This window comes from Bidens hawaiensis, unplaced genomic scaffold, assembly GCF_021521415.1.
Source record: "Bidens hawaiensis isolate Kalapana, Puna unplaced genomic scaffold, B.hawaiensis_p1.1 tig00015451_1, whole genome shotgun sequence".
Taxonomy (NCBI): Eukaryota; Viridiplantae; Streptophyta; class Magnoliopsida; order Asterales; family Asteraceae; genus Bidens; species Bidens hawaiensis.
In genome coordinates, this window is record NW_027492381.1 from 242,068 (window position 1) to 260,393 (window position 18,326).

Here is an 18,326-nt window from a genome sequence, read left to right on the forward strand (position 1 = left end):
ACCAAATCGTATCGGTAGTTGAATCCTAGGAGCACTCTTCAATGTAGTTCATGTTCGCGAGCGGAGTCCAGATACGCATTGCGACAAACAGGTCATATCTCATCAATTGGGAATATGGGAATCACGAGGCAATGAATAGTGCGATTCTCCACTAACGACATATGTTGGCCCAACCCGTCTATCGGGATAATAAGAAGAAAAAATTTAACATGTGGGGCTCATAGATACCGAAAACGGCTTTTTTTTAACGATCATGTCCAAGTGTACTTCAAAGTCCTAGATAGTTTTACTTAAAAGGGACATTCGCCAATACATGTTGGGCTTTAGCGAGTGGTGTCCTAGTTAGTGAAACTGCTGAAGTTGAAGCTTGGAGTTGTATCACGAAGACAAGCTAAAACACCAACATAATAAGAATCCATACAAAAAAATACCATTGTCGCGTTTGTGGTCCATAAAAGCGGGCGTTCTAATAATATTTTAATCTACGTTTCACTATAGATTTTATTATAATAACTATCATGTTGGTCATATCATAACTTTATATTTTTGTTTTTATATTTCGGTTTATATAGCGAGTGCGCTACCGTTTCGGAATTGTAAAAAACCAAGCCAATACAAACTAAATTCCCGTCACATACTCGCCGAAACGCGTGGATTTCGTCCGCTAGTTTGAACTAAAAACATAATAACGGAAGGTAGGACTTGGCCTTCGGTCTTGAACTCATGAACTCATGATTGCTTCATTCAGCTATCCGGTCAGACCGTCAGCATTAAGCCCTTAAAATCTGTCTAGCAGAGTGGCATGGTTTGGCCCGTACTGGTCATGAATTCATGTACTACACATCCTTAATGGGCCGGCCTTAAAACTTTTTAAAGCTTGAGATTTTACTTTATTTGAACATCATTTGTTAAATTGCCAATAGTATGTTAAATAATAAAAGTGAAATAACGTTACACTTTCTGGATGCATAATGTATATACTATATACTATATAGTATAGACAAAATTACAGAAATTGTCTTTTATATTTACCCTAAATTTCACTGGTGGTCTTTTATCTTTCAAATTGATGTTTATTATCCTCTACGTTTAAAAATGTAACACATTTTGTCCTTTAGGTCTAACCCCGTTGAAAAAACTCGTGAAGTTGTGTCATGTGTTGCTCACGTGGGGGTATTTCCGTCATTAGGGGGGAATCGGGGTTGGATTGGGTATATAACTAATGTTTATTATAACGGGACCTGAAATGACGAAAATACCCCACGTGAGCAACACATGACACAATTTAACGAGATTTTCCAACGGGGTTAGGCATAAAGGACAATAAGGTGTTACATTTTTAAACGTAAAGGATAATAAACATCAATTTGAAAGATAAATGATGCAGCGGTATAACGATAATGAAGATCGAATCACGTTGATTCAAAGAATACCCGTGATAAACTTCCAAACCCCCAAATCTCACCCCAAAGGTCTAAGGGAAAATAAAGAGAAAATAATTTATTATCAAAATTCAAGTATGTCTTTTCCAATGACATAAGAAACATACACATAGACCTTCTAATACAAAATGGACCCAAAAAAGGCCATGGACCAAACACAAACCCAAAAATAAAAAAGATAAAAACCGACAAAAAAACATAAAAAGACTCATAATTTTATTTAGGAGGCGTTTTTGGGCTTCGGACAATGGCGTAGCCTGTTTGCCACAATGTGCTCCTCGTCTCAAGCTTCGATTTGACTGGTAATGGGCTTGAAACGGAGCTTCATGGGCCACCTTTGGAAGCACGATCATGAGCCTCCAAATATAACATGGCATGTTCTTCAATACTTGGGTTTCCATCAATAAAGGACCACTAGTGAATTTTGGGGTAAACATAAAGGACAATTTCTGTGATTATGTTTATAGTATATACATATAACATATAAGAATTTGTAGATCTAGATGTGTTTGTGCTTGTATTTGTATAAATATTGCATGTAACTCGACAACTAGACATATTAGCTAAAGTTTACTTGTTAAGTATTGTTTTAAATTAGAAAAGAAATGCATTTATTTAGCCTTTTTAGCCATTTAGGTGTTAAATATACACATAAAACAACTCCGTTTTTCTAACCCGTGAACTATGTATTACGATCTTCGTAGTGGTTTTACAAAAAAAGTAAAGAACGCTACAACACGTCTTGCATAGGTTTAAACTTGAAACCTTTCGTCTAAGAGGTATATGTCTCTGCCATGTGGGTTAACCACTAACCCCACACTAGCAGCAATGTGTTTTGTAGGAATATGAATTTATTTATTGGGATTAAAGAAAACTTGAAATTTCTTCTTTAAAAAATAAGGAAAAAAAATTTGTTGTCCATGTACAAAGACCAAACCCAGCAGAAAGGTATGCTCAACCGACTTATGTCCAAGTCTAGAGATAGGACATTAGGGCTCATGGGGTCACCCGCATCCAATGAAAACAAAAATTATTTGGTATGTATACGAGTATTCTGGTCTGACCCATAAGAAACTTGGACACCGACCTCCTATGAAATTTTAGCCTAATAAAAAGTGAAGAACTAGATCAGAATTAAACATCTGACATAAATAATTTAGTTATTAAAACACATATAAAGATCTAGTATATATATATATATATATATACTATCTTATAATATATATAGGAAGGACAAAATGGTAATTTGTCAAAAACTCTTAAAAATAAGAATTTTACCTATATTCATGCACAATATACAAGTTTGTGATGCACAAGCTCTCAAAATCAACATATCCCGCCCTCGAAACCCGGTATCACGCTTGTGGTCATTCAAATAGATTTTGTTAGCTAATATTTTTATCTGGACATAATGAAATGATCTTTCACTTTAAAGTCTATATATTTTTGTAAAATAGCTGTTAATCTATGAGTTTTGTGCTTATTAGTGTTCATGAGTTTTTAAATTTAGTTCATAACATGTGAGTTTTGTGTTTATTAGTCAAATCGAAAATATTGTATATGAAAAAATACAACAATTTTTATATCTGAACATAAGTAAATTTGATTGTTTGGGACATGTTTTGTATAACAATTCAATACGATATAACTATACATCAGGCAATGTATAAGGCTAGGTTTATCTGGCTGTTTTTAGTAATCAATTTGGGACTAATCTGATGTTCATAACGCTTACTTTCATTGCAGGTCAGTTCATCTTATGCTTGGTGTGTGCTTAAATCATCAATTTCTTTAAAAGGTATTATGATACAAAGTCTAATAGTTGATTTTGTCTACAATTTTGTATAGTATACTCCACTTTAACTATCACAGCATATACCATTTATAATTTTAGCAAGAACATAAAATTAAGGAAGATGCACGTAGATTTGCTAAACGAGATGCAACTATTAAGAGATATTCAGTGAGCGTACTTGAGGTAAGTTGACTTACGGTAATCTGAATAAAAATTATTGCATGGTTTTAATGCTTATGTGAAAAAGATGCAATCTTTTTAATTAATTTAAATTTTTGCTAAACAGATATAGAGATCCAAGATGGGCCGGTGCTATGAAAGTTATAGTGAGGATCCCAAAATTGACAAGTAAACGAATGATATTATACTAGGTTTAGAAGGAGATATCCATGTTGGTTCAAGAAAGTGTGTTCATTTCGTCAGTTAACAGTAAGTTTGTTTTAAAACAACCAAACTGAACAACTAACGGTTTGGTTATGTGTTTTGCATAAGGACCAAGGATAGGTTCGGTTCCTGTTTTGCATTTAGTTAAAACCGAAATTTATGATTTGAGTTTATAAATTTTCACATTTTTTTTGTTTTTTGTTTTTTTTTTTGGAATTTTAAGTAATTTAAAAGAATATAGTAAGTAATGAAATTCAAATATTATTGGGAAAAAGTATGATAATCAATTATGTATTAATTAACAAAAGATTAAGGGCCCAAATTCTGTTTTTTATTCTTAGGATTCAGTTCATGAATTTCTATCGTTGTTTCAGTTGATTTGAAGGGAAAATTTTTAATTTGATTCCAATTTTTTTTCTAAAACAGTGTAGCATATGAATCTTCGTGTTAATAGTCTGCTTTCACTCTGATATACTTATATATTAGGCAAAACTGTAGTATGCATGTCCTTTACGTGAATATTTGATTTCTACTAATATATAAACAGTACATTAAACGAGCGGAGTAAATTCGAGGCTCGAAAAGCTCAAATTCTGCTCTTTAATTAGTTTGTTATTTTTGTCATAAGCTTATATAATTGTAGTGATAAGGGAATTTTGGGCTCGCTTATTAAACACGATTAGTTTTAGGCTTGAGTTGGCATCAAGCTCGTTTAACTTACAACACAAGTCCATACATTCTGAACGCAGTTTGACCTGAATTTGTCTAAAGCCGTTTGACCCTAACCCAGTTTGACCAGTATGGACCTATCACCCGACCTGCCCGTCTTCCTCCTCACTTTGTTTTTTGTTTTTTTTTTTGAAATGAAAGGAACAAAAGGTGACCATTTTGTTTAAACATTGCAGGATTTAGTTTTACAGATACATCATCTTGTGGTTTAGGATGGCACACCGCTTGGATCATGTGTTTATCATCTGGAACGGCATGCAGGAATGCTAAAAATATCTATGGTGGGACCAGTTTCTTCAAACATCTGCTATGAGAATGTGGTCGGGATTGCATACCAAATTGTGTATTCTATGAACATGCATGAGATGGTTGTTCAATGGGTCGGAACATGTGATTAAATATTTCGCCTCATCAAGAAAGCTCAATGATGTCTTTGGTAATTTCCAGCCGGAGTATGATTTTGGCATCGTTGTAGTCGCCTGTGTATATTTTTTTTATCACCAAGAGTAATTTTAATTTTTGGGCAGAGTGCATTTTAAGTTGCTGATTTTACTGTTTGACCTCTAATAAGTCAAACTGTTGATAGTTGCGGAACACAACGGTTAGATTTGGTGATTAAATGGGGGTTGGTTAATACGAGTCATTTTAGGGAAGTTTGAGGGTGTTATAGGCTGTCTGCGTTTCACATCAAATTAAACACAAGGGGTATTCTCCTCAAACTGCAAACTACAGGACAAATTAGTAAATTGATTTCTCGGGCAGTTTGGTCAATTTGAAGTTATAGTTTAATTTGCATTAGATTGCTTAATAATTTTCTGCAGAGATGGGTTCCGGATAAAGTTGGCTTTGAGTTATGGGTTATTTTTGGTTTGAGTTATGGATAAAGCAGTAAACCAGAAGTTTAATCTGTTGAAAGAGCAATTTGGAAAACATAAAAACTGAATTGCTACAAATATGTTGGACAACTGAATAAAATCAATTGTGATTTGCTGCTAATAATAAGTTGAAACTATAGTTGACTTTGTATAGTCAAGATTAGCCACTGCAGTTACAAATTAAAATTACAAGATTTGGATAAAATTTTTACCTAAAAGTAAGCCTTCTTTAGCTTCATAAAGTTTGTTTCGAAAAATAGGGTGGATCTTTGGGCGGTTTTGTCTCGAGCAAAGTTTGGTTTATAGGCTTTGACACAAATTGGTCACTTATTTAGTGATAACAGTTTATTATTTGTTGGTTTTCTTTGAAATGTTCAAATATGAACCCTTTTTTCCCTCTTATTTGATTGTATGAAAATTATAATTTTAAGTAAAATAAATGTTTAACAAAGATTTGAACAAGGATGTTTGTAGTGTATCGAAGATTTTAACAAGATTTAACATATAGAGAAGATTTAACATATAGAGTGACTATATGTTCAAGTGTTTGAAAACCACATGGTTTCCCTTTGTACTTTGCAATATTAACCCAACTTAAATGCTTACAACCCTCCAACAATTGTCAATATACAAAATTAAAATGTGTATAAGATGATAGCTATTTACAGTTCATAAATAGTACATGTACTGATGTGCCTAAAATTGCAATATATTATTTCAAGAGAAATATATACCCTATGAGATCGTTTTTTTTTATATTTAAATCAGTGCGTTTATGACGGTATTTTTTATCTTATTCTTAAGTTTGTTATTTTTTAAATAAGATACGTAAGGCTCATGATATAAATAAACCACACTAATGCTACGAGTAAAAAAACTAATAAAAGTACTATACAGTATATGACGAGATAAACGATAAACTAACAGAAATTGAGTATCGTGTTATAAATTGTCGTCGCCGCCGCCGCATCGCGCGGGTTTCCGCTAGTATATATATAGGATGAGTATCAATACAGAACTCTTAAATTATTTAAGAACTTGAATGAACCCTTGAAAACTAACATTTTTTATAAAAATTTTTGTATGTTAAGGTTATTTGAGTTTAATTATATTATTTTGTTATATCTAAATTTACGATTACAATTTTGAAAATTAGTTTTTATGCATATCTTTGTTTGTGTTTACGGTTACACCTATGTAAATTTGTTAGTACATATATTTAACACATATGTAAACTTGTGATTAATATATGTAATTAAAATTTTTTATATATAATATGATAAAACTACTCTTAAATAATGTTAACATATAAATAAAATTAAAAAAATGTTTGGTTGTGTAAAGTTCCTAAGAGTTCTTAACTTTTTTAGAGTTCTTAAATGAAACCAACCCAATATATATATATATATATATATATATATATATATATATATATAATTAATCCAATAAACAAACTAAAAATAGAAAAAGACCAAGACTAGCTATGTTAAAGTAAAAATCTTTGGAAGTCTATTTGTTTACTTGTCTCTTATTGTTTTCAGATAAACATATTTAAGTGTCTTAAGAACTTGTTCTTCTTAAATGGAGACGTAGATTTGATTCTTTATTGAGCTTGTTTGAAGGACATCTGGATGAAGAGACGAATCAGGATTTAATCCTAGGTTCGAACCCGACTCAGAGCGAAGGTTTACGAATCCCAAACCGATTCTCGCGCATCAGGAGGTACGTTCTCATGATAGTCATGAAGTTGGCCTTGGGCATGACCCGACCCGGACTCCAAAAGGGTAGATTTACACGGGGAAAACCTTAACCATTAAAAAATGTTATAAGTGAACGACAAGATGTAGTCTGGTCAGTCAATGGGACCGAAATATTGGTGTAAGTGTGTAACCCTGTTGTGTATGTTAAAAGTTGTCGGTTTTCACTTTTCACTTTTCACTTTTCACTTTTCACTTTTCACTTTTCACTTTTCACTTATGCTTAAATTTCAAGTTTTAACTTTCAACTATTAAACAAATAACAAGAAACAAGTGAATAAATCTTTACTCAACAAAACAAAGTGAGTAATCTCCTTATTACAACTAAAACAAAATTTACACCACCCCAAATTCCTACACTCATTTCCATCAAACTCAAGCCAAACCAACAAGCTTCTCACTTATCTCCCACACCTTCCTAGCCTTGTCCGCGTCACTCGCCTCCGCGGACAACTGGTTCTCAAACGAAGCCGAATCCTTATTCCAACTCCAATACACACCCGACTTCGTCAAACTCGGATCACTCACCACTTGCGCAAGCCTCTTGCCCGAATCCTCTTCCGAAACATACCCTTTAGTAATAAACTTTTGGAAAGGAGGAAATAATAACCGAAACAACGGAATATATTCCCTAAACAACCCGGTTGTCGCAATGCACCCGGGGTACAACGAAGCGAATGTAATCCCGGTATCCTCATGATACCTTCGGTGAAACTCTTGCATAGTTAACATGTTACATATTTTACTATCTTTATACGCCTTTGCCCCGTCAAATTTACCCCCGTCTATCATGGTTGAACTGTTTAACCCGTTTAGTCCACCAGCTAACCCCCTCATGTCCCCTAAATTGCTTTAGGGGGCACGTTTCCCGCTAAAGTATTCGTGTTACCCGTTATCGATATCGACGGGTAATCCGATTGCTTCATGTCATCAAGCAATAACCTTGAAAGAAGGAAATGACCTAAATGGTTTGTTCCAACACTTAACTCTATTCCATCGGCTGTGAATGTCGGTTCTTTCGCGGTCGGTTGGTAGACCGCCGCGTTACATACTAACACGTCTAGCGGTCTACCAGATTGTTTAAAATTCGCAACGAATTGTCGCACGCTGTCGAATGAGGCGAGGTCTAGATGCATTACGGTGTAATTGTCTATTGACATTCCCGCGGATTTTGCGGCTCTTTCGGCTTTTAGGAAGTCGCGGCACGCCATAATGACGTGTCATTTCCCGGTCTCGGCTAAGGCTTTGGCCGTGGCGAGACCGAGACCGGAGGAGGCTCCGGTGATGATTGCGGTTCCTTTTCTTAGTGTTTTCTTCCCCTCCGGTGCGGCTCGGGGCACCGGAGGAGCACTTGTGGTGGCTACTGCTTGAGTTGTGAACACTTTTCTCCTGTTTGATATAAGATCAAATATATTAGTTATGATTTACTAAAATATTTAGGAAACGTCGTATATTATTTTTTTTTCCGAACGGTGACTTTTACGGTTAAGTTATCTCGCTACGCCAACACGTCGTACCCCGCCACCCCACTCAGGCCAACTATGTTGACATGATCGGGATCCACGCTGGCATCCGAGTTTGGCATGGCGTTCCCTGTAAAACCAAGTTGGCTCACCCCGCCCGAAGGCACGACATGTTTTAATGCTCTGGTAAAATCCGGTCGGAATCCTAGGTTTTTTTTGTAATTATCATGATTGTATAATGATAGATAGTAATTTATGACTTTTTATTATTATTCATCATACTATAGATACAACACTTTTATGTGATTTCCCGCTATCAAACTGCGGCCTGTTCACAAAACACTTACACGACTCTTTTGACAAGAAAGTCAACTTTGAAAATTATAGGTTAAATATTCAGACGATCATTCTGTTCATTGGAGGTCAAACCTTGAAAACTATTGGCCAGGACGGCCGTTTGTCCAATATTCAGACAATCGTTCTCACGGTCAATCATTAAAATATTTTTTTTTTATCAAAAACGTCGTTCAGCCTTTATTCAACAGTCGTTTGAAACACTAGATATCAAACGTTGTATGTATAGATAATCCCATTATAATACATATTATATGACATGGCTTTTTATTACCGTAAAATAAACATACTAATCATTTTGATCAAGATAATTTACAAAATAGTTTCTATATCTTTTTAAATATTACAACCAATCATGCGTGACATGATTTACATATATATATATATATATATATATATATATATTTAAGATCACTTTAGCACAAAAAATCATTTTTATAAAAATGAGGTTTTAAAATGACTATATTTTATTAACTTTCCAAATATATTATACCTTGCTTCATGATGCCTTAGAACTTTGCTTCTTGATACCGACAACCCAAAATGATGATCCGAAACTGAAACACCAAGGAGCGTTGACTCCTTCAAATTTACAGTTGACTTTCCCGACAAGTTTAGAACATTGTTAACCGAGAATGAGGTTGCTTGAAGAGCCATTGCCAAGTTAAATTATTAACGTAATATTATTTATGAAATGATGGTGTTGAATAATAATATGTTGGGTGGTTTGGGTTTATATAGATGTGTTTTTACTATTTATGGGAATAAAAGTGGATAAACATATGTTTGAAGTGGCCAATCAGGAGACGAGATTTGGATTGCAAGCACGTGGGTTTGATGATATTAAGGTGCCCCATCCAAGGAATATGTTTTTTACTTCCAGAGTTATGGGTAGTGGGATGGGAGTTCATGTTGTGGATGGATAATACAAGACAAGTGAAAATAATATCATAATAATAATAATAATAATTCATTTTTTGGAAATTGTCTTTTGAAAAGTTGAAAATTAAAATACTAGTCTCCTTGTAGATTTGTTTTTTATTAAATAGTGTGTCATTCTCGTCTTTCACAAACACCAGCATGTCATGAGTATGATCGACCGGATTGTTTTTCTCTTAGTGTCTTGTACTTTGATATTTGAATGTACCTTGAGAAGGTCTCTAACCTCGTATGCAAATATCGAGGGAATTCCACTCCATGTACTTACAAATTGTCGAGGTCACGTGATACGATATTATAACGTGTTTCACTGACTTCAAAGTGTCTTCACATAGCGAGCGTATATTAATTGCATCTAATTCTCCCCTTTATGAAGTGCATCTGATGTTATTTTCTCCATTTATGTTTTCCAATCGAAGAGGTTCACCGCTTTTCCAATCAATGAAATCATATGAGTTCTACTTTTAATTTCAACGACTGACGTGCATTATTTTGTAGTGAAAGATCCACCTCTTACCACTTACCAGATTTAAATTCCAATAATCTTTTTCATAGCCAAGAGTGAGAGAGACCGTTCGAGATGGTCAATCTTCAAACAGATTAAGCCTTTTGTAATAGGCAACACTCCTAAGAATAAGACGAAAGAACGAAAGACTTTTTGCAACAATTTCTCTTATTAAAACTCGGTGAACGTTTAATAATATTTGAAGGGAAATAAAAGATAAACACTATACCTAAATAAACAATTAAAATTAAAACTAACATAAAGGTACCAAAACGGATACCATACCGATACTCATACATATACCATAAAATTTGATATGATACTCGATACATAGATTTACTGGTTTTCTATACATGCACTTTCAATACCGGTACGGGTAGATATTTAATTATGAAGGCTTATTATTTAATTTTAAATATTTATTTTATCATCAATAAATGTATTTAATATAAAATTAATTATGGATAATTCTAATTTCTAATTTTAATATGAAACTAATTGTTTTTTTTATTTAAAATTTTGTTTATCCTCGATTAAATTGTCCAAACATATTTTTATGGATTCTACTAACTGAAAACAATTTTATAGCAAGGTAGTATACTAGTATCCTACCTAATAAAAACTTTCAAATACATAACTTGACGACGGTATGTGTTAACATTATGTTACATTACATATTAATAACCGTGTAATACACAATTTTAGTTTATTCAATCCACGTCATACACGAGTTTATTCGTTACATGACAACATAACTTAACCTTTCTGTTACCAATCAACTTAACAAACACCACCAACAGAAAACAAGTGATTCACTTGATTAACCAACTGAAATAGACACATGATTTGTGCTGCATACTCATTCTAGGACAACATTTTCTTCTGGTCCCAATTATCGACCGTAACACGAAAAACACGCGATATTTGTATACACAAATCAATAATTCATTCATTTCCACCAACATAAAAATAAGTTAAAAAGAAGATACACAGACTGAACTGAATACACAAGAAATGAATCATAAAAATACAAATTAATATCTCTAAGTCTCTACAATTTCATCATTCGCTTAACCGTATTCTCTTCCGCTTTTTTTTTCGTTTTTCTTTTGTTATTTTTCCTGACACCTCTATTTGTTTCCTACTCAAGAACTGGCTCCTTCATCAGTTCCATATTCGAACACGCAGAAGCAGCGCAAAAACAAAACACGACTCTCCTGCTAATATTACAACCTTTGAAGCTATCTGTACAACCCAACAATATTCCACTTATATCCGAACCGGCATTCCAAAATTCTGGAACGTTCGTATCTCCCCACGCAACCCAGCCGTCACAATAACCATCCCCCACGCTGACTTTCCTGCGGTCAACCCGTTTGAAAAGTCAACACTGGCCCGTGGACTCGGGTTCTTGGAACCCATCACAAGCTTTTCCTCGGGCCATGTAGCCGATATCCTATCGAAAAAGTACCCGTTTGACGCGCTCGATATGGTCCCGTGAAGCGGGCTGCTGATTAGTGACCCGTCTATTCGGTTCGTTTCGTCTTCGGGTGTGGGAGGCTGGTTAGCCGTTGACGCCTCCTCGTTGACTAACCGTTCGTGGTCAACGGCAGGTTCGGTTGACCCGAACCCCCAACAGGTGTCGGTGATACCGGGCCACGGGATAGCCATTGATACGTCTTGACAGTGGAAGTGCTCGTATGATTGAGTCACGGTTACGCCTTTGGTTCGGCTGGCTCGTGAGTCAGCTTCGTTTTTCCAGATGTACACGTTGGAATCCTCGCTGGCACACACCACATATCGCCCGTTTGCCGACATGCAGGCCGAGATTTGGCTGTTTGTGTTGCAAAAGCCTGTGATAAAATAATACAAAAATATATATATATAACAATATAACAAAATATATATTATAATTTTTTGAAAAAATATGAAACGTTTGGTGTAAATCATTACCCTTAAATTTGTGGATCAGGTCAACACCTTCAACGACACGAATTCGCGAGTCTGCAGATGTTATTAGCACTTCTGTTGAACTCCCAGGAGCAAACTACATTTTAAATTATGCATTTTAATCAGCAATGTATTTAAAAAAATATAAAAAATATATAAAAACCGAACCGTAAAAACTAAACTGTTGTATGACCTGAAAACCGGTTATTTTTTATGATGTGGCTTCTTCTTATTCTGCAGGTTGATCTGACCCTTCTGCTGCAATCTATTTTCTGAAGAAAAATAAATACAGAAATTAATAAAAATATAAACAGAAAAGAAAACACCAACGATAACAAAAAATGTTTCGTACCGGTTGTAATGTATAAACGACAGCTCCCTTAGTATGAACCGACTAGTGCACCCTAAATTTTAAAAAATATATATAAATAAAAACCATTGCCTATGATAATAATAATAATAATAATAATAATAATAATTTCAATAATCAAATATGGTTCAACGTTTACCTGACCATCGGGTGTATAACACGCAGCAGTGACCATTTCATGCAAATCATTCCAATCAACAACTTGTCGATCGGGAATACTCCATATTCGAACCTTGGAATCTAAAGATCCACTTATGAAATATCTATCATCAACAGGATTAAACTGAATACAAGTCACTGCATCAAATAACAAAAAAAAAACAATAAACAAAACATCCTTTTTAATAACTAACAATATAAAAAAATTTAAGCTCAGTTCTTATTACCATAATCACTATGAGAAAAGTCCTTTAAACAGACTTGCTCGACAACTGCCATAACCGTACTGTTTTATCCATCGATGATGAAAGCAAATGCTGAGATTAAACAGCCTTAAGTTATACAACTAATGTCAATAATCAAAATCACAAATGCGTATAACGATATCTAACCTGAGATTTGGACCACGAAAGATCAAGAACATCTTCAAGATGACCATTAAACGAACAAATAGGTTTTTCCGAAAGTGCAAAAACAGTATCTGGAACAACAATCGGATCCAAACTGATAGATTTCCTGCTAATAGACAACCGCCCCCTTCGTTTCCTTTCAGGCACGTTTTCCAAATTCGATAACGAACTCGGTTCGGGTGACCCGTTCGACATCAACAACACGTTCAAATTCCCGTCTTCTTTATCAAACAAAAGATCACCTTTTCGTTCCGAGCTACCAACTTGCCAAACGTGAATCAAACAATCCTCACCCGCACTTGCAAGATACTTACCATCCAAACTAAACTTAATAGTTCAAATCGACCCGGTATGCGCTTGAATCTCTTGGCTTTTAAACAAACTCGTTAAATCTTTACACGACTTCCCATACTGTCTAACCCGTACCTTTTCCGGCCCATGAAAGGACCCGTCTTGGCTATCATCCGTCGCTGAGCTGGACCGTCTCCCGGCTTTTTCCGACGACGTGTCTTTTTCGTCACTGCTTCGTCTTTCTTTGTGACCTGTAACCGAACTAGCAACATTCTTGATACTTTTCAACCAACTTCCTTTCTTCTTCGACTTCGATCCACTTCCACTATTATCACCACCGTTCAAATCCGGTAACTCGCTCCCACCAGTTTCGAAATTCTGTCGTCTCATCAATTCTTGAACAATCAGCGAATGCCCGACACGCATTTCGAATTCTTCTATCGTTAAATGCTTTCCCGTACCGACTTCCTTCAAATTAACCTCTTTTACCACAAACTCCTTTCCGTTATCCAAATTCTTAATCGTACACACCGCATCATCATCTTCATTATCGTCATTACAATCATTACGAGCCCGACCCGAACTCACATCCAAATCCATCTCCGCCACCGCAACATCATCACCTCCATTCGCATTCAAATTCATAACAATCTCATCGCTACGCCTAACGGGTTTGCCCGAAGGAGGCTTACTCGGCGACACACCATTCGCATTGATCACATTATTATTTACATTTACACTCTCTAAATTAACTTCTCCACAAGAACCCAAATTGGGTTTCGAAACCAAACCCGCATCCGAATTGGGTTTTTCAACCTAACCCGAACCCGAATTGGGTTTTTCAACCAAACCCGAATTGGGTTTTTCAATTGAACCCGAATCCGAACTGGGTTTAAGTTTACAATCACAGTACTCATGATCCGCAGACTTAGATCGAACAATTACAGGTTTAAATCACTAAACTCAACAATTTCTTGAACATCTAAACAATCAGCCGAGACAGATTTACCGAATTTCAGGTCACCGGAGTTGAAACCCACGTCTTGATCGGCGGCAAGACCCACCTGCCGGAGCCACCGCCGCCGCCGTTCCTCCACCGACGTGGGTTGCGGGATCCACACGTCGTAGTTGCCGGAAACCCTAGCCCGTTGAAACTTCTTAAACTGTTGAAACCCAACATTATTATTATTATTATTATTATTATTATTATTATTATTATTATTATTATTATAACTTGGATCTAATAATAAGTTTTTGCTGACGTCAGCATCGTCGTCATCATCGGAACAAGAAGAAGAAGAAGAAGAGCAAGTGGTGGAAGATAATATCCGATCAAGAGAGTCGTGGAAGCAGTCGTCGTTAACGGCGTTATCTTCTACTCCGTTATCTTGGTTAACGGAGTTGGTCATCGTTCGGGCATTCCCATCGGAAAATGAAAATGCCCGCCGGAAAAAAGATGAGATGGACGGCTGAGATGAGATCTGGTGATAAATAAACAAACAAAACGGTGTCGTGTTGGGTAAGGCTGAGGGGTGTGGGGGGCGCGAGTGGGGGCTCCAGCCAATAATATTGTGACGTGTGGCAGAGAGAGAAACTTGATAAGATGGGTGTTGGTTGTGGTGCTCGCGCCCCTGGCCCTGGTGTGGAGGGGCGCGAGAGGGGGCGCGAGCGGTTTTTTTTTTTATTTTTTTATAAATGTATTAAAAAAACGTATTATTAAAAAAACTCATAAATTATTTAAAAAAACACACATTAATTAAAAAAACACATTAATATCTAAAAAAATCACCTTGTGTGCAATACAATATACAAAAGAAATAATTAAACAAAACACAAATACACAGCAGAAAGACTATAAACTCACAATATACAAAAGAAATATTTAAGCAAGACAGACAAAAAAAAAGAGTATGAACTCACAGAGGCATTTCAACAAACACTTGGTGTGCAAATAAAAAACATGTAATAATAATAATAATAAACATCATCAATATTCGTAATCTGTTACCGACCCAGAAGAGAAAAAGTAAAGTAGAAGCTTCAGTTCTTAATGGAAATAGGCTCTTCACGCATTTCCAAAATCCTTCACGCGAATTTCCAGCCGCGATCACCCTTGCGCCCGCCTATTTTTCCGTGCTCGCGCCCCTCTCGCGCCTCGGTGGTGTGGTGCTCGCGCCCCAGGGCGCGAGAGGATGGGCTCACGTGTGACATCTGACCCGATCCGACCCGACCCAGGTACCCGTTTCTCTGACCCGATCTCTTTCTTTTATGATTTAATATTTATTTATACTTATATTTTACTTTTAATAATAATAATATACTTTTCCTTCCCGCCTCTTTCTCTCTCTTTCTTTCCGCCGTTCCGTCCCTCTCCTCTCTTTCCGCCTTCTTTTCCCTCTTGTCGCCGTCCCGCCCTTACGCCTTGTTTCCCTCTTTTTCTTCTAACTCTTTGCTTGTCCTTTGTTCCTTCCCGCCTAAGGTTGTCTGCGCAGCTCCACGCGCCAGACTCCCTTACAAGGAATCCTGCGTGAAGACCACCTGTACAGCGATTCGCGAGACGAACTCTTCTCGCAGCGCGCTAAGAATTGTAATTCTTCTCGCAGCGCGCTAAGAACGGTAGTTCTTCCCGCGACGCGCTAAGGATTTGTAGTTCTTCTCGCAGCGCGCTAAGAATCGTAGTTCATCCCTCGACGCGCGAAGAATTATAGTTCTTCCCGCGGCGCGCTAGGAATTTTAGTTCCTCCCGCGGCGCGCTAAGAAATGTGATTCTTCCCGCGACGCGTTAAGGTTGGTTCTGTCTGCCTTCGCGCTCGCGCACTTTTGCCTTCGCGCTCGAGCCTTCTCGCGCTAAACCCTTTTGAGTTTTCTTCTGTTTAATCTAGCCGTTGCTTTTGTGTTGTCTTATCTTTTGTGCTGTTGACCTAATCTGCTTTATGTCTGAAAAGTTACTTTCGGCGCAGCATGCGCACCAACCCCATTGGTTGACAGATAAAGTGACTGACATAATCTTTTGAGATCTGCTTTTGCCATGCTTGACCAGTAACTTTATCTGTCCTCTCCCATGCCTTTTTCTGAATCCTGTCAGCCTTTTTCTCTTTTTCCCTGCTACCATATCTTTTGATATCTTTACTTTTCAGAACTTTTTACTGTTGATATCTTTTCTTTTACCTTTTGGAGATCTTTTCTAGGGTTTGTGTCCCCTAGGGTTTGCCTATATATAGTACTATTTTCTTAACACTTCACACACTACACTTATTCTCTTCCTCCCTTTTTGCTCTCTGCCGTTGTTCTTCAGCCGCCTCCCTCCTCTCTTGCCTCCGTCTTCCTCCCTGTTCTGCCCTGTTTTCCGGTAATATATTATATATAATAACTTATTAATTATGCTAACTTATAATCAAGACTTAAAACAAATCATTAAAACAATAATCTTGTTTATAGGTTAACTTGTGCTTGTTTAAAGTTGGTTCTTGCTTTATCTATCATCGCATCTTTATCAAGTGAGTAATCTCGTACCTAATCCCTTTTTGCTTTTAATGTTTTGGGATGTTCATGTGTTCATACAAACTTAGAGTCTTAAACTTGTTTATGAGCTTTAGTCGCGCAGTATCCCATGTGTTGAGGACGTTTACTTGGCTGTTTATTTGTATGTGTGTATCATTAACCGCTTTGTTCGGCCTATTCCGCAGTTTTCATGGATCCATTAGATGAACACGGGAGACCTATCGTTTACGGTTTTCTTTGTTTACACTTGCACAGATGTTTTCTCGTTTTTGTGCTCAATTGGGAGCACGGATTGAACTATGAACTATGAGCTATGATCTATTTAGGCTTGATCACAATCTGATTGCACCCTTGTTAAACACCAGACATACACATGTTGCGCGCAGATTTATTGTTATCTATGTATTGTATTAAACTTGATTTCTCACCAACACGCAAGTGTTTGACGTTTATTTTAACACATGTTCAGGTTTGCAGTAGCTGTTTTGGAGCTTGTGGACACGTAGGAAGTTTTCTTTATTTTTGACCTAGATTAAAATGTATCAAGACAAGTTATTGCTGTTCGGATATTATGATTTATAATATATTGATTTATGTTGATTTATATTTGTGTTTGCTTTGCGCGTGCGCGAATGAATGTATTTATTAAATATTGACACCCAATAGTGTCACGAGTAATGAAACAATATGTGGCGCCCCGATGTATAATCCGCCTTTGGTCGGGGTGTTACAGATTGGTATCAGAGCTCGTTGACTTTAGGATAGGTGGTTAGACGTAACGGCCTAGAATACCTAAGAGTCCCTTCTCGCGCATGAGAGAAATCTCATGTTTGCGCGCTTATTGTTAATTACTCGTTATTTATGAATATGCTCGCGCTTGCGCAGTATATGATTTTATGTTTTATTTCGCGATATTTCGATTTTTGCTGAATTTCGATTTTTATTGATTTTTCTTGCCTATTCGTTTGTTGGGATTTGAAGATCCGAAAAGTCATGGTGATACATGAATAGTTGATTTTCAATTTCCATTTACGATTATGTTCTGAGGTTGGAGACTTGAAAAGTCATGGTGATACATGAATTGTCAACCTCCAATACTCATTTTCTTGTATGTTTTATATTGAAGATTGAAAAGTCATGGTGATACATGAATCGTCAATCTCCAATACTCGTTTGCTCGTATATTTTAAATTGGGAATTCGGAAAGTCATGGTGATACATGAATTGTCGATTCTTGATTCGAATTTGTTACCTTTATTAAGTCTGCATTTAGGATCATTTATTTTACTTTAACTGTTGACTGTAACTGACTCCGTGAAACCAAGCTTTACAAGATTAAAACTTTGCGCTAAAACCAAGATGTTAACTAAAATTAAAATTTTTATAGAATGCCTCCGCTATC

The 18,326-nt window shown here is 36.2% G+C and overlaps 1 protein-coding gene and 2 pseudogenes across 2 annotated transcripts; all 3 read right to left on the reverse strand.

Moving 5' to 3' along the window:
* Nucleotides 1-7,355: 7,355 nt before the first annotated feature.
* On the reverse strand, nucleotides 7,356-8,193 carry LOC143549211 (protochlorophyllide reductase, chloroplastic pseudogene; annotated as a pseudogene).
* LOC143549212 (protochlorophyllide reductase, chloroplastic-like) lies at nucleotides 8,060-9,713 on the reverse strand. The gene is made up of 2 exons (XM_077040168.1): nucleotides 9,293-9,713; nucleotides 8,060-8,371 (listed from the first exon to the last, which is right to left on the reverse strand). The coding sequence occupies exons 1-2, from the start codon at nucleotides 9,454-9,456 to the stop codon at nucleotides 8,203-8,205; spliced, it is 333 nt and encodes a 110-aa protein (XP_076896283.1). The 5' UTR covers nucleotides 9,457-9,713; the 3' UTR covers nucleotides 8,060-8,202.
* Nucleotides 9,714-11,372: 1,659 nt separating this feature from the next.
* On the reverse strand, nucleotides 11,373-14,940 carry LOC143549231 (WD repeat-containing protein YMR102C-like; annotated as a pseudogene). Its single transcript, XR_013138108.1, has 8 exons — nucleotides 14,270-14,940; nucleotides 13,115-14,239; nucleotides 12,950-13,039; nucleotides 12,703-12,860; nucleotides 12,546-12,597; nucleotides 12,387-12,465; nucleotides 12,197-12,290; nucleotides 11,373-12,096 (listed from the first exon to the last, which is right to left on the reverse strand). The product of XR_013138108.1 is annotated as a WD repeat-containing protein YMR102C-like (transcript).
* Nucleotides 14,941-18,326: the final 3,386 nt, after the last annotated feature.

What these genes read in the sequence shown, in the direction of transcription:
- LOC143549212 (XM_077040168.1), bottom strand. Translation starts at nt 9,456, where the DNA reads ATGGCTCTTCAAGCAACCTCATTCTCGGTTAACAATGTTCTAAACTTG. An exon ending in CTAAGGCATCATGAAGCAAG is followed by an intron (nt 8,372 to 9,292) that starts GTATAATATATT and finishes TATATCAAACAG; the next exon opens with GAGAAAAGTGTTCACAACTC.